The sequence below is a fragment of the Bubalus bubalis genome, chromosome 6, assembly GCF_019923935.1.
Source record: "Bubalus bubalis isolate 160015118507 breed Murrah chromosome 6, NDDB_SH_1, whole genome shotgun sequence".
NCBI classification, from domain to species: Eukaryota; Metazoa; Chordata; class Mammalia; order Artiodactyla; family Bovidae; genus Bubalus; species Bubalus bubalis.
In genome coordinates this window covers 58,079,255-58,092,345 of record NC_059162.1, presented here as the reverse complement: position 1 = coordinate 58,092,345, position 13,091 = coordinate 58,079,255, and the positions used below count along the sequence as shown (strand labels likewise).

The 13,091-nt window shown below is 35.3% G+C and overlaps 1 protein-coding gene across 6 annotated transcripts in view; it reads right to left on the bottom strand.

Annotated features, from left to right (window-relative positions):
- Nucleotides 1-722: 722 nt before the first annotated feature.
- The window catches only part of COL24A1 (collagen type XXIV alpha 1 chain), a 397,241-nt gene continuing 384,872 nt past the window's right edge, over nucleotides 723-13,091 (bottom strand). For all 6 annotated transcript variants that reach the window (XM_044944759.2, XM_044944764.2, XM_044944763.2 and 3 more), the window contains 4 exons: nucleotides 12,783-12,951; nucleotides 7,892-8,001; nucleotides 5,001-5,216; nucleotides 723-2,171 (listed from right to left, as the gene is read on the bottom strand). In XM_044944759.2, the coding sequence (XP_044800694.1) occupies nucleotides 2,025-2,171; nucleotides 5,001-5,216; nucleotides 7,892-8,001; nucleotides 12,783-12,951 (642 nt within the window). In that variant the 3' untranslated portion in view covers nucleotides 723-2,024. The remainder of the gene's footprint in view (nucleotides 2,172-5,000; nucleotides 5,217-7,891; nucleotides 8,002-12,782; nucleotides 12,952-13,091) is intronic.

Sequence of the window (13,091 nt, the reverse complement as noted above, 5' to 3'; positions counted from 1 at the left end):
CATTTTTACTTTGGGTTTCTTGAGGGTTTTTTGTTGTTTTTGGTTTCGGGTTTTAAGGGTTCTTCATATACTTTGGATAGTAATACCTTATCGAACATATAATGCCCAGATATTTTCTCCCATTCAGTGGGATGTCTTTTTACTATTTTGATAGTGTCCCTTGCACAGAAGTTTTAAGTTTTGCTATAGTCCAGTTTATTGTTTTCTTTTGTCAACTGTGCTTTTGGTGCCCTATCCAGGAAATAATTGCTAAATCTAATGTCATGAAGCCTTTCACCTAAGTTTTAAGAGTTTTGTAGTTTTAGCTCTTACATTTAGGACTTTGATACATTTTATGTTATTTTTAAAATTTTTGATATTATCCCAAATGCTGTTTACAGTAATAGTTTTCATCATTTTGAGTCAATTTTTGTATATCATGTAAGATAAAGGTCCAACTTCATTCTTTTGCATATGGATATCAAGTTTTCCCAAAACTATTTGTTGAAAAAACTGTCGTTCCATTGAATGGTCTTGGCACCCTTGTTAGAAATCAGTTGACCATATGTGAGAGACTTTCTATGCCATGACCTCATTTTAAGTAGGAAATAGGCCCTAGAATCCTTTTACAGGTGTGTAATAGATACTTTCTAGTAGTGCAATGTACAAGGTAAAGTAGGTCTAAGCGAAAGAGGCTGTCCTACATAATGAAAGGGTATGTTTAAAAAAAAAAAAGCACCAAAAAAGATATTAAAGCACATTTTTATTATAGATAGGTAAGTGTGGTTTGATGGTATGTTTATAATGGATGTACATGCTTTTCAATATACCAAAAGGTATAATATTTTTAATGCTTAACATGTCTCTGACAAGGAAAGTCTGAACTTAGCCTATTTTAAATGGCAAAAGACTGTATTTGTTTTCTTGAATGTTGCTTTAACGACTGGTAAATTGAATTCTTTTAGGTCCCAACACATTATATTTAAGAACGGTGAAAGAAAATCAATGAATTATTAAAAAACATGTAATCTCTATGAAACAGAAACAAAGTTTTTATAATTTAAAACAGCAGCAATTTCAAAAGATTTGCTGAATTACAACTTTACAAAATATATATACACAAAATATCATTCCAGATGATCATGGATTTTTTAAAATAGTATATCACAACCCCTAAACTCTAACCCAAACCTACTACTGGATGTAGCTGGCCTATAATATTTTTTACAGCAATTTAAAACAAACAATAAAACCCCCTCCCAATTCTCTTGTGCTTAAGCACAGGTTACAACGTGCTGGCTTTGATTTTATATCCACAAAGAGAATTTTAAAATAACGTCACATAAATAATGTTTTACTTGTTATTAAGTATATGACCAAACAAATTAAAATAAGTACTAACAACCAAAACATATATTGATGTAACCAGTACATACACTCTTAAAGAATGACAAAGACGAATAAAGAAATAAAATAGTTTATGAAAGCCACAAGCACCTTTTTTTAGAAAGAGCACCAAGCAACACAAAAAGGCAACACATAAGAGGTAGTGTACCACCGGCTAAGATGTATATGCCCACTGGGGACCTGAATACAGCTTAGTATTTGGGAAAAGAAGATGTATTAGACTGTGGCTTGCAGTTTTTAGACAGAAGCATTGCACATTTGGGAGCATTAGCCAGTATTGCTCCACAGTGCTTTGCATCTCCAGCTGTCTAATGGGTACTTTGCTCTCAGGCAGTCAAAAAATATAGAATACCCTGAAGAATTCCATTTTTATAAATGTTCAGTTCTAGGGAATTCTCTAAGAAAGCTCAGATCAATATAATTTTTTAAAGAATTAAATACTTTATCAGTTATAGTCCTTTAAAAAATGCCTTGTCTCCTTCTTAGGAGGAAGTCTTTTCTTCCTGAGATTCTTTAAAATTTAGCCAATGCTTTATTCCATGTATTTCATGATATCCAATAGTACCTTTCTGTCTATATTTTCCCCTCTGCAACAATTACCTGGCCAACAGCATGCATTCTGAACTAATTCAGAGACCTTAGAGAAAGCATACGGAACTGCTTTCAATGTAGTACTTCCGTTCGGTTTTGAGATGAGGAAGTTTTTGTACTTCTATTACTGGAAGTTGATTAGGGTCCTGGGTGTGAAAAAGGAATTTTGCCTTATGCCAGCTGCCATCTTGAATCTGAAAAATAAGAACAAAATGCTTTGATCTGTAATTTTTCTGTTAGCAGCAGACAATATCTTTTCATAGACAGTGTAAATTTAAGGATTAGAAATAATGAATAGAAAGTGCCTAGAATAATGCCAGGCACAGAGTAAGTGCTCAATGAATGGGTAACAGTTACTATGAATAACTGAAAATATATGCTTATTCTGTTTTCTAGATGGCATTGTGTGTTCTGATTTTTCTTGAGGCTTCCTGTTTCTGTTGTCTGTGGATCATTGGACCAGATATGCCCCGCTTCTAATTTGAGTAATAACCATTTTGTTTTCCTTTATTTGGGACTGATGCTTCAGGATGGAAACTTGTCTTGGATGAGAGGGAATGAGCGTGCTTACCCTCTCTGTACTCTAGGCAGGAAATATGCAGAATCCCTTCAGTACAAGTAAATTATAATTATGTTGAATTATCTTTTAGGTTTCTTTTTTTCCATTCTGTGTTTACTGTTTATATAGTTTCATTCCTCCCTTCCTTTCTTTCTAGGCCTTTCTGTTTCCTTTTATTACTGTATGCTCTTTTTTTGGAGGGTAAATTCTATTATAAAATAAAAACTATGCTCTGATTAAGTTTCAGGAAGACAAAATAGAAAAACAGTTAACTAGCTTTGTGAAGATTTTTATACAGAAGTTTATTCATTTACTCATTCACAGAATTATCATGGTATAAATTTTAGAATTTGAAGGAACTTTGGAGATTATTGAAGCTATTAATTCCATTTTAAGTTAAGGAAATAGAAGCTCACAGAAAATAAATGACCAAAGTCATAACCTTGGGGTAATAACTAGGCTGGAATTCTCTGTAACTTCATTAAGTCTCAAACAATATTTGTTGAAGACTAGGTAGTTTTGGCACAGTTAATAAAATGTAATCCTCCAGTTTCTTACAGTTCTTGAGAAATACAAAGATGAGTAAATTCTGGCTTCTGAGTTCTTGCAGCTTATAAATTTAGTTAGGGAGAGGAGAAATAAACAGCTGTAATATAAGGCCATGTATGACATGCATCATAACGAATATAGAGAGTGAATGCTGAGTTCCTCATTTCCAACTAGAAGAGTCAGGGTAACGCCTTATATATTCAGAATTGAAGATAGGCCTTGAAGTATGCCTACAATTTCCACTTGGTTAGAGGAGTAGAGAACAGCATTTCAGAGAAGGGGAATGACATGAATAGAAAAAAGCAAAACAGTTGGAAAGATAGAAAGTGGTTGTGAAAATAAGCCTAGCATGGGGTTTAAGTGCACAGATTTTGATAGACACCTAGGTATAGGTATTCTCACATAGAAAATGTGAATTAGTGAGGATTAAGTGAGCTTTCAGTTAAAAGTCCCTGGCAATATAGTGTGGCATTGACTTTGGACCTGTACACACTTAGGGTTGATTTCTTGCTCTGCTGTACCTTGAACAAGTTACTTAACCTCTGTGCCTTCAGTTTTTCTTACCTATAAAATGATACTAATAGTAAGTAACTTCTTTATAGAGCTGTTATAATTAAATAATGTATGTAATACATAGTACCTGTCATCTAATAAGTCCCCAATAATTAGTAGTAGGAATTGTTGTTGATATTATTATAAATAGATCAGTTTGACCAGAGTTCAGGGTACACAGTCAGTGAAAGCCCAAGCTTGAAAAATAGGTTGGGGCCTGACTATTCTAATTGCTGGTAAGTTTTGATTGTGTCTCAGAAATAGTAATGAGTCACCAAAAGTTTCTGGACAAAATTGTGAAAGTTAATTTTGTTGGTAATGCTGATTTCTTCACCTACAGAGAGTAAGCCATATATTTCTGACTATTTGTTTTATGATTTTTCAAATATGCAAGTATAGTTTATCTGAAAGTGAAATGTGAAAAAGTAAAGCACTCTAGTTGTGAAAAACTAAAGCATTCTAAATATAAGACATTTTAAATCATGGGCTTCATGATACACAAGAGCAGGAGACCAAGCTCCTTAAAGAAGTTAATGATATGTAAATGGATAACTCTATAATAGGGGTCAGCCAACTCCTCTGTAAAGGGTTAGAAATAAATCTTTTCAGTTTTGCGGGTCATATATACTTGACTCTGCCATATATACTTGACTCTTGACTCATATACTTGACTCAGTGTGATAACAGCCCTAGATAATAAAGAGATGAATGAGTGTGGCTGTGTTTCAGTAACATATATTTAGTAAAGTGAATGCTGGGCTAGATTTGTTCTGTGGATTGTAGTTTGCCAACACCTGCTCTACAATACAATGTTTTAATATTATAAACTCTTCATTATTATTTAATTTTAATAGGAAAAATGGGCTATGATTCAGATATTGATTTGTAGAGTCAAACTGCCATTTTGCCCATTATTTGGCATCAGGTATGGGGACTGACAAAATATGAAATAAACCTGACTTGCCTCTATAACCTGTTTTTCATCAAGTAATGAGATGCAGAATCACAGTGGTAAAAATATACAAAAGAAAACATTTGTATATAGGCCCTTATGCTTTGTCTGCTATCATCTATAATTATTTCATATGGGGAATAAAAATTAATACATTAATGACACCTGTTTTGCATATAAAACTTCATGATCAATGGGTGTGACAAAAATTGATATAAATGAATAATTGATTATGAAAAAATGTATGGTTATTACACATTAGGCGCATTAAAACTTATTCTTTTGTAGCTGCAATTTGCAATGTCTTACTCTCATATTAATTATATAGTTTTACTCTTATGTTAATTATATATAGTCTTATCAATTTTAAGTTAGTCATATTGAATAATTCTAAACATGCCATTCCCTTACCTTGCAGTCATTTGAAAGCACTTTAGGTTCAAGTAGAGTGTTTTCTTCAAAAATCTGACCATTCCATCCCTTGAAACCAAGAGTCAATCCTGAGCCACTTGTCTGAGGACTTGTCCACACTGGAGTGTTTAGACAATGAATGGTGATGATATGGGTGGCTTCTGAGCTCAGTAAATGAAGGAAGTTCATCTGGACTTTCCCGATTCCAAACTCCAACTAATGTCATTGAAACAATATGCAAGTTATAAGATATGGTAACTGAAAAATTTATAGTTTGGAGAAACTTGAAGAAAGTCCTCAAAAGGCAGCCTTGAGAAAGCTACTTTTTAGGACATTTAAGTGCCAGTCAGTGGTGTACTGGTAAATGCTTAACCACTGGCCCTTGCAGGGTAAATACTTAACCACTGGCCCTTGCACCCCCGATTTTTAGTAATTTCTGAATTTCCATAGTTGTAAATACTTCTACCATGGCTGATTTTAGGTTATCAAGGTGGTGTCACTTAACATGGAATTCACAAGAGATCTTAACAATAAATAGGCTCTCCTGAGCAGTATGAGCTGGCTTTAGCATATCACTAGGCAACTGCTGCTAAGTCGCTTCAGTTGTGTCCAGCTCTGTGTGACCCCATAAACGGCAGCCCATCAGGCTCCTCTGTCCCTGGGATTCTCCAGGCAAGAACACTGGAGTGGGTTGCCATTTCCTTCTCCAATGCATGAAAGTGATAAGTGAAAGTGAAGTCGCTGAATCGTGTCCAACTCTTAGCGACCCCATGGACTGCAGCCTACCAGGCTTCTCTGTCCATGGGATTTTCCAGGCAAGAGTACTGGAGTGGGTTGCCATTGCCTTCTCCCACTAGGCAACCAAATATGACTAAAAAAATAGTTTGCATTATGTCATTTAAAATGCATTAATAATTTGTTGTGGATTATTGCTTAAAATTTCTTTCATAAAAATCTGAAATTCTGTCTGTGCTTTCATTTGAAGATTTATTTTTTTAGTTTCCAATGATAAGTTAAAAGTTGTGATAATTAATTGGTTGAATTATTTTAATTATGGAGCCTTTAAAGACAAAGACAGAATCTTAATCTTTGTGTTAACCCACCCCTAATGCAGTTTTGGTCATACATTGAGTCGTCAATAGCTGTTTACTGTGTGAATGAATACATGAACAAATATTAACTAATAAAGTGAACAATGTAGGGTAGAGTGGAGCAGTAAGTTTCTAGATTTGGACAAGGAAGCAGATTTTTCTGTAGCTTTAGACATCATCATCATTTTTAACATTATTTAAACAGGGGTGTGGTCATAACAAATGAATAGAAGTGGTTCCTACTGAGGAATTTATACTAATCTCCAGTCACCAAATCAGAATATCAGTTATAAGGTAATAGAACAACAGCAAAAAAACTGTAGGGAAAGAGAAGAAAGGCAAAGGTGGGGGGAGGGGCATAAGGATGAAAACATGGAAGGATCATCATGAGGAGCATTAGAGCTGAAGCAGTTCACATTCTTTGATTTTGCAAATGAGAACTACAAACCTGTGAAATACGGAGCCTTTCTAAGCCCAGTTTCCTTACTGGCAAGTTTGGGTGTAACACCAACACAGGATTGTCACAAGGATGTGAGTTGTCAAGTGTCATTTAGTGAGCACAGTGCCTGGCAAGGAGTGGGCTTTCTGGTGGTTCACAGTATCATTTCCCAGGTTTTCAGAGGAACAGAAATTAGAATCCAGGTCCCTGATTCCAAGTCTACTATTCTTTCCATTACCCGTACAGTCTTTCTCAGGTTGAATTTATGGATGGGAGAAATGGGGGAATTGATTCAGCCAAAGAAAGAACTGGAATATGGCTCCTTCATTGATTCTATCTTCTTTGTACTCCCCTTTCTCCTTTTCTTCCACGATAACCCAAATAAAAATCCTGGGCTAAACCCAGGGGCATGAGGGTGATTATGTGGGTCGTTTGGAAGCAAGGCGATCTTTCTGCTCCTCATTAGCACTACACCGATTCCACAGGAATAGAAGAGTCCTCCCCTGTTCTGCTCTGGGCAACCGTGGTGAATGCCTAATGAGATGAGTGGATGAAACACCCTGGTTAATGAGGGGGAGTTTCAGGAGAAGGGGACAGTCTAATTCTAAGCAGTTGGAGAGACTGACACACTGTACTTTTTAGCTGATGCCTTCTTATGGCGGAAAAAACACACAGTAGGTCCATGTATCAGTTCTTTGTCAACAAAAAATTAGTTCTTGGGAAGGCCAAGGTAGTTTAACCAGAAAAAGAAAAAAATGCAGTTTTGTTTTTTTTGATATATGTTATGGGTAGAACTAAGCTTTAGGATTGAGAAACGCTTGTTACAATACCCAGTGTTATACCAAACTAACTTTTGTTCATTCTAAACATTTAGTTTATAGAATTATACATATAAGATATTTTAAATAATACCCAGTGGATATTTCAGGGAGGTTATTTTTGTTCCCAGTCACCAAAAAATAGCAAGTTTTGTGGCAGAATTCTTCCTTTAATGATGATGATGTCATTTTCAGTAAAAACTTTAGGTAACTGATTACTGAATACAAACACTGCAGCTGTTTTGGAGTTTTCTAATGAATGCATGAACATAAAAACATATGTTTTACATTTTTAAAAGGGATTTATAAAGTATAGTCAGTAGAGTAAGCCAAACTAAGCCAGTCATAAAAATACGTAATCAAAATGTCAAGAATTAACAGGGTTAGTTTTAAAAACCAAAAAGTTTCTTTCTCATATATGGTAGAGAATATCTTGATTCCACTCATAAAATTCATAATTATTTAAAATGGAAGATATTAAAAAAAATCACTATTTACTGATAGTGGGCAAGTACCAGTATATATGCCAAATTCAGAATTTACCTTTGTCACAGAGATAGGAGATAAACATGTCTGACCACCAGCACTGAAATTACAGAAAACCTCAATGGCATCTGAAGGGCATCCAAGATTTGGATCAATCCAGTATTTTCCTATTTATTGTGAAACAAAAATATTTAAATGACATGCTAAAATATTTATGAACAATCCTTAAAAAGTATCATACTTTCAACATATTTTTTCACACTTTTTCTGTTAAAAATCTTAGAAGTTTGTAAAGATCATACATTTAAATCAATACATTTAGTGAAAAAGTAAAAGCTGCAAGCATTATGTTAAACTGACAGTGAAAATACTATATTTTTCACATACCTATCAATTTAAGGCCATTTCATAATTTTAATAAAAAATAATTGAATGGCTATATCTGTTACTTCATGCTATAGATAAGATGAACTCAGCAACTTAAGTGAATTGTCTACAGTTACAAAGTTAATAGAGAAGCTGAAATTAATGTAGGATAGGTGTGTATTTTTGTTCTATGTCATTACAGAGCTTAAAAATGAATATATTTTACAAACAGAAACCTTTTCAGTCTCCCTGAGGAAAAATATATCTTTGTTTAATTGATAATTAAAAAGAATAACCATTTTTGTTTCCAGAAGAAAAGTGTACAATTAAATGGTTATTTTTGTGCTTTCTTTTCAGATTTGTGAGTGGAAAAGACTGAAGTCTCTATAGCTAGTGTAAGCCTGCCAACCTTTGCATCCATTGAGTGGCCAGGAGAATCAAATGGGGCGTAAAGTTGGACTTTAGGACATATTCAAACTGAAAAGTACTGGGGTAGCATCTTAATTCTGAAATAACAGGCTCAGAATATTCAAATAGCACCTTATTCTAAATGCAAAGATTAGGAATTTTTGAATGAGATGGCCCTGCTTTCTTGCATTAAAAAGGCAAGACAAAACAAATAGTATTTGTTAAAGGCCATTTTCTATAATAGGTAGAAAACCCTTGTTTGTTTCATTTTTTTTCCCATAGCAAAGATTTCCTCTTGCTCATTCTGGGCTTGCCCTGGTCTGTCATTGTAGATTTACACACATCCTCGACCATTCCCCCTCTACTGTTCTTCTAATCCTACAAAATGAAAACTTGAATTGTTGCTTCCAAGAGTAGGGGACTATCTCTATTGCAGTGGTTTTCAGACTGGTGATGCTGTTAAAACAGCTGGGCCCCACCCCTAGAGTTACTAAATCATTACATTTGGGATGGGGCTTGAGAATCTGCATCTAATTCTGGTTCATGGATGATATTTGGAGAATCACTTATCTATATTGAAATATGGAAGAAAAGGGTGAAAAAGTCCTAATATCACCCCTGTATCCCATTTCCCACCCCCCGATTTCCTCAGAATGTTGGACATTTTGTAGTCTGTAGAAATTACAGCTGGCTTTTTTAAAACCAGGACCTGATGCAGGCTTACAGTCTTAACTAGTGAGGTAGACATATATCTTGACTCATCATCTCCTCTCATTCAAGAAATAGTTTCCTCTACTATGTGAGTGAACATATAAGCTTTATAAAAGGTTTTCCATCAAGCAAGATCTCATTCTTATATGGGTTGGAGTGCTTTGAACTCAGGCATTGTTGTTCACTGGTGAATTGGTAGGGGGGCCTCATATTTTTAGAATATAAGCATTATACCATAATACATCTTTTGTAGGGCTAAATGCTTGAACTCAAAATTGGCTCTCTCCTGAAAACACTGCTTCCATGCGAGTCCTTTCTGCCACAGCCTCTACAGCATTGTGCCTGAGTAGGAAGGGGTCTTTCTTGCTCCTTGTTGCCACTTTCAGACCATTATCCCTGCTTTCAATCTAAGAACACTCCATGGTAAAATTGTCATCGCACTCTATCGCCTGTCACCTGTTCCTGTTGCCATCATCAGCTTTATTTCTTTGATTTTAGCTTTTGGCTAGCTCTTTATAACCTAATTCGTGGTGATTTTACATCCATGTGGTTGATATCTGTAATGCTCTGACCTCTACTCAGTTCCTCCAACTCTTTCCCACCAATTTTTTGGTACCCTTATCCTGTTCTGTTTACTTTCATCATTAACTCCCAAGGCCATGCCCTAGTCCTTTTTTAGGTTTATTACCTACAGCTAGATCTCCTCCATGATTTCACCTCTCTTCTCATTTCGGCTCATTCCCTCTAGTGTCCTGACTCCAGTAATTCTTTGATCCCATCATTTTTACTCCCAGAGTATAGCCCTTTGAAAGCCTGAATCCCCACCATCTGTGGGCTTCAGATTCCAACCTTTGATCTCCTATTGCACTACTCAGTTGCTGGATGCACCCAGGGCAAAAGCAGCTGTAAGTGTGTGCCCATCTCTGCTGAGTTCTTCAAAATCCTTACTACTTTGTCAGTATTTTATGTTTTTCACTTTTTAAAAATTTAGTTAGGCAAATTGAATTACCTGCTTCATAACTGAGAGTGGAAACTCTCCAGCTCCACCATTTTCTCTTAAAACCTGATACAGTTTTAACTGCTACCATTCCTCTAAACTGCTCTTGCAAAGAGCATCAAAGAACTTCCCATTACTAAATCTAGTAGCCTTTTTCAGTCTTCACCTAACTTGACATTGGCCCACTAGATCCCTGTCTCTTCAGGCAAACATTTTCTTCACATTCATCTACTTTTTCTCCTATCTCAGTGATAGCTTCTTCTTAGTTTTCTTTGCTAGTTCATCCTCAACTCGCTGATCTCTAAACATGGAAGAGCTCTAAGGCACAGCTTTTAGAACTTTTAAAAAATCTTCTCTTTAGGTAGTCCTAGAGAGTTTCAGGGCACCAGATGCTATTTATATGCAAATTACTTTATATATTTTATCCATAACCAGGGCCTCTCTCCTGACCTCTCTCTTGAATAGCCAACTACCTACTTGACATACTTCCTTGAATGTCTAACAGACATCTCAAATGCATCCAAAACTGAACTCCTCATCTTGATTCCAAACTTGCTTCACTATCTGTATAGACAGCAGTTCCACTCTTCTAGTCCTTTAGTCAAAACTCTTAGCATCATTCTTTATCATTCTGTTTCTCTCAAAATCCGTATCTGAATTATCAACAAAAAAATCTGTTGGCGCTACCTTAAAGCTTATCCAAAGATTTAACCATTTCTTACCACTTTCCCACCACTAACTCTAGTCCAAAACATCATCATCCCTTATTGGATTAATTCTGTAGCTTTCTCAATGGCTCCTTCTACCCTGTCTTCATTATATTTGCGATACATCACCAAGAGTAACATTTTCAAAATTTAAGTCAAGTCTTGTCATTCCTTTGCTCTAACTCTTCTGAATCTTTCCATTTAATTCAGAGTAAGAGCAGGAGTCTTTTGATTAGCCTATAATATCCTATATAATCTGGTTTCTTGACATCTTTCTGACTTCATTTCCTACCATTCTTCTCCTTATGCACCTCTTCCAGTCACCTTAACCTTCTTGCTAACAGGACATGCTAAACACAGGTTCAGGGTCTTTGCATTTGTTCTTTCTTCCTGGAAAGCTCTTTCCCCCAGATTTCCTGTGGCTTCTTCCCTTACCTCCTCCTGATATTGCTCACAGGTCACTTTCTCAGAGATGATTTATCTACCTACTCAATTTAAAACTTCACCCTCAACCCTACTTTCTATCATATCCCCCCTTCCCTGTTGTTTTGTGTTTTTCTACTGCACTTACAGTCTCTAGTGATGAAAGTATTTTTGGGCATAAATACTTTCCTGATACCTTGCAAGCCATACAACTTAGCTATTTCTCCTATGAGGAAGGCAGACCTTGAATTAGATTTTAGTAATTGGTATGCCCTATAATGTCTTTGTTCCTTTCAGTTCTATAGAATTACATTTTTATACCCTCAAATATAGGAAAGAGTCAAATTTGATTATAATGGGAAGCTATAACTAGAAATATTATTTGTTTTTGTGATAATCTAAGGCAGGAAACATCTATAGAGGTTAGCATTTTATTAATATAAATAAATATGTTTGCTACACTTTTAGAATGGAAGATGCTTTTGGAAAAATATGTTTTTATACATGTATATTTTATGTAAACACATGTGTATAAGAAATAAAATATGAACTACTGTCCATCCTACAGAATTAAGTAACTTATTTTCAAATCAGCATATGTATCATTGTATGTTAGGGCTAGAGTTTTTACCGAAAATAACTACTCATATTGATTGTATAGCTGACTATATAGACCCCATCAAAATTAAAATTAAATGACATATTGTAGCAGACAGGGTTTCCCTGTTGATCATCAGATAGTAATGGCTCCTCCACTTGCTTTAAACCTTTTGCTTGATGACTCTATTTTTGCAGCTCTGGCTAATGGATTTTGAGGTATCAATGGGAGAATGAGACGATTCCAAGCATGACAAGCCTCCATCTTTACAGTCAGATTCCAAAATGAGGCATTTAAATCCATTTTATGTAAAAATTAATTTCAGGGAGTGTAGTAGAGGGGGGAACTATGATCTCTTTCTTCATGTTGCCAACTCTGGTGGTCCTGATAGTTAATATTGTCTGTTAGTTCAAAAGTTAACCTTTCCTATTTTTTATTTTTAACATGTATTCCAAGCACAGAGTACAAGCGAGTGACATAGATGGGGTAAGGAAGTCTGGGGATATGTCAGATTTTGTAGTAGAAGATCTTTATAAAGCAAACCCTTAAAAAAAGAATACTTTGATATCAGAAACCATATTTACCTTAAGAAGTATGTATTTGGTTCTTGATGACCTTAAAATACCTCTGCCAGGGTTTTATCAAAAATCATAAGATTTGGCATAAGTACACTCAAAATCTCAAACACACTGAAATGATGAAATGAAATATCACGGTTTAAGGAAACCAATAACTTACCATCTGATACTGTGTGTTCACAGTTAAGCAAATCTTTGCAGATTTGTGCTGGATTATCTCGTGTGCCAAGAGGATGCTTGATGGTGTGTAGTAAATTGCCAAGATAGTTCAAGGTTTTGAAGATCTCTGCACTGTGGTCAATTAAAGTCACTTCAGTATTCTGGTAGCTCTGCCAAGTCATCGTGAAAATCATATTAGCAAAGAAGCATAGAGTAGTCTTACCAGTATGTAACCCAAGTGATCAACAAAGATCAAGACAGAAGAAAAGTGTACTCCTGTTGTGTGCAGTGAGTTGAGAGTAGGATGTAA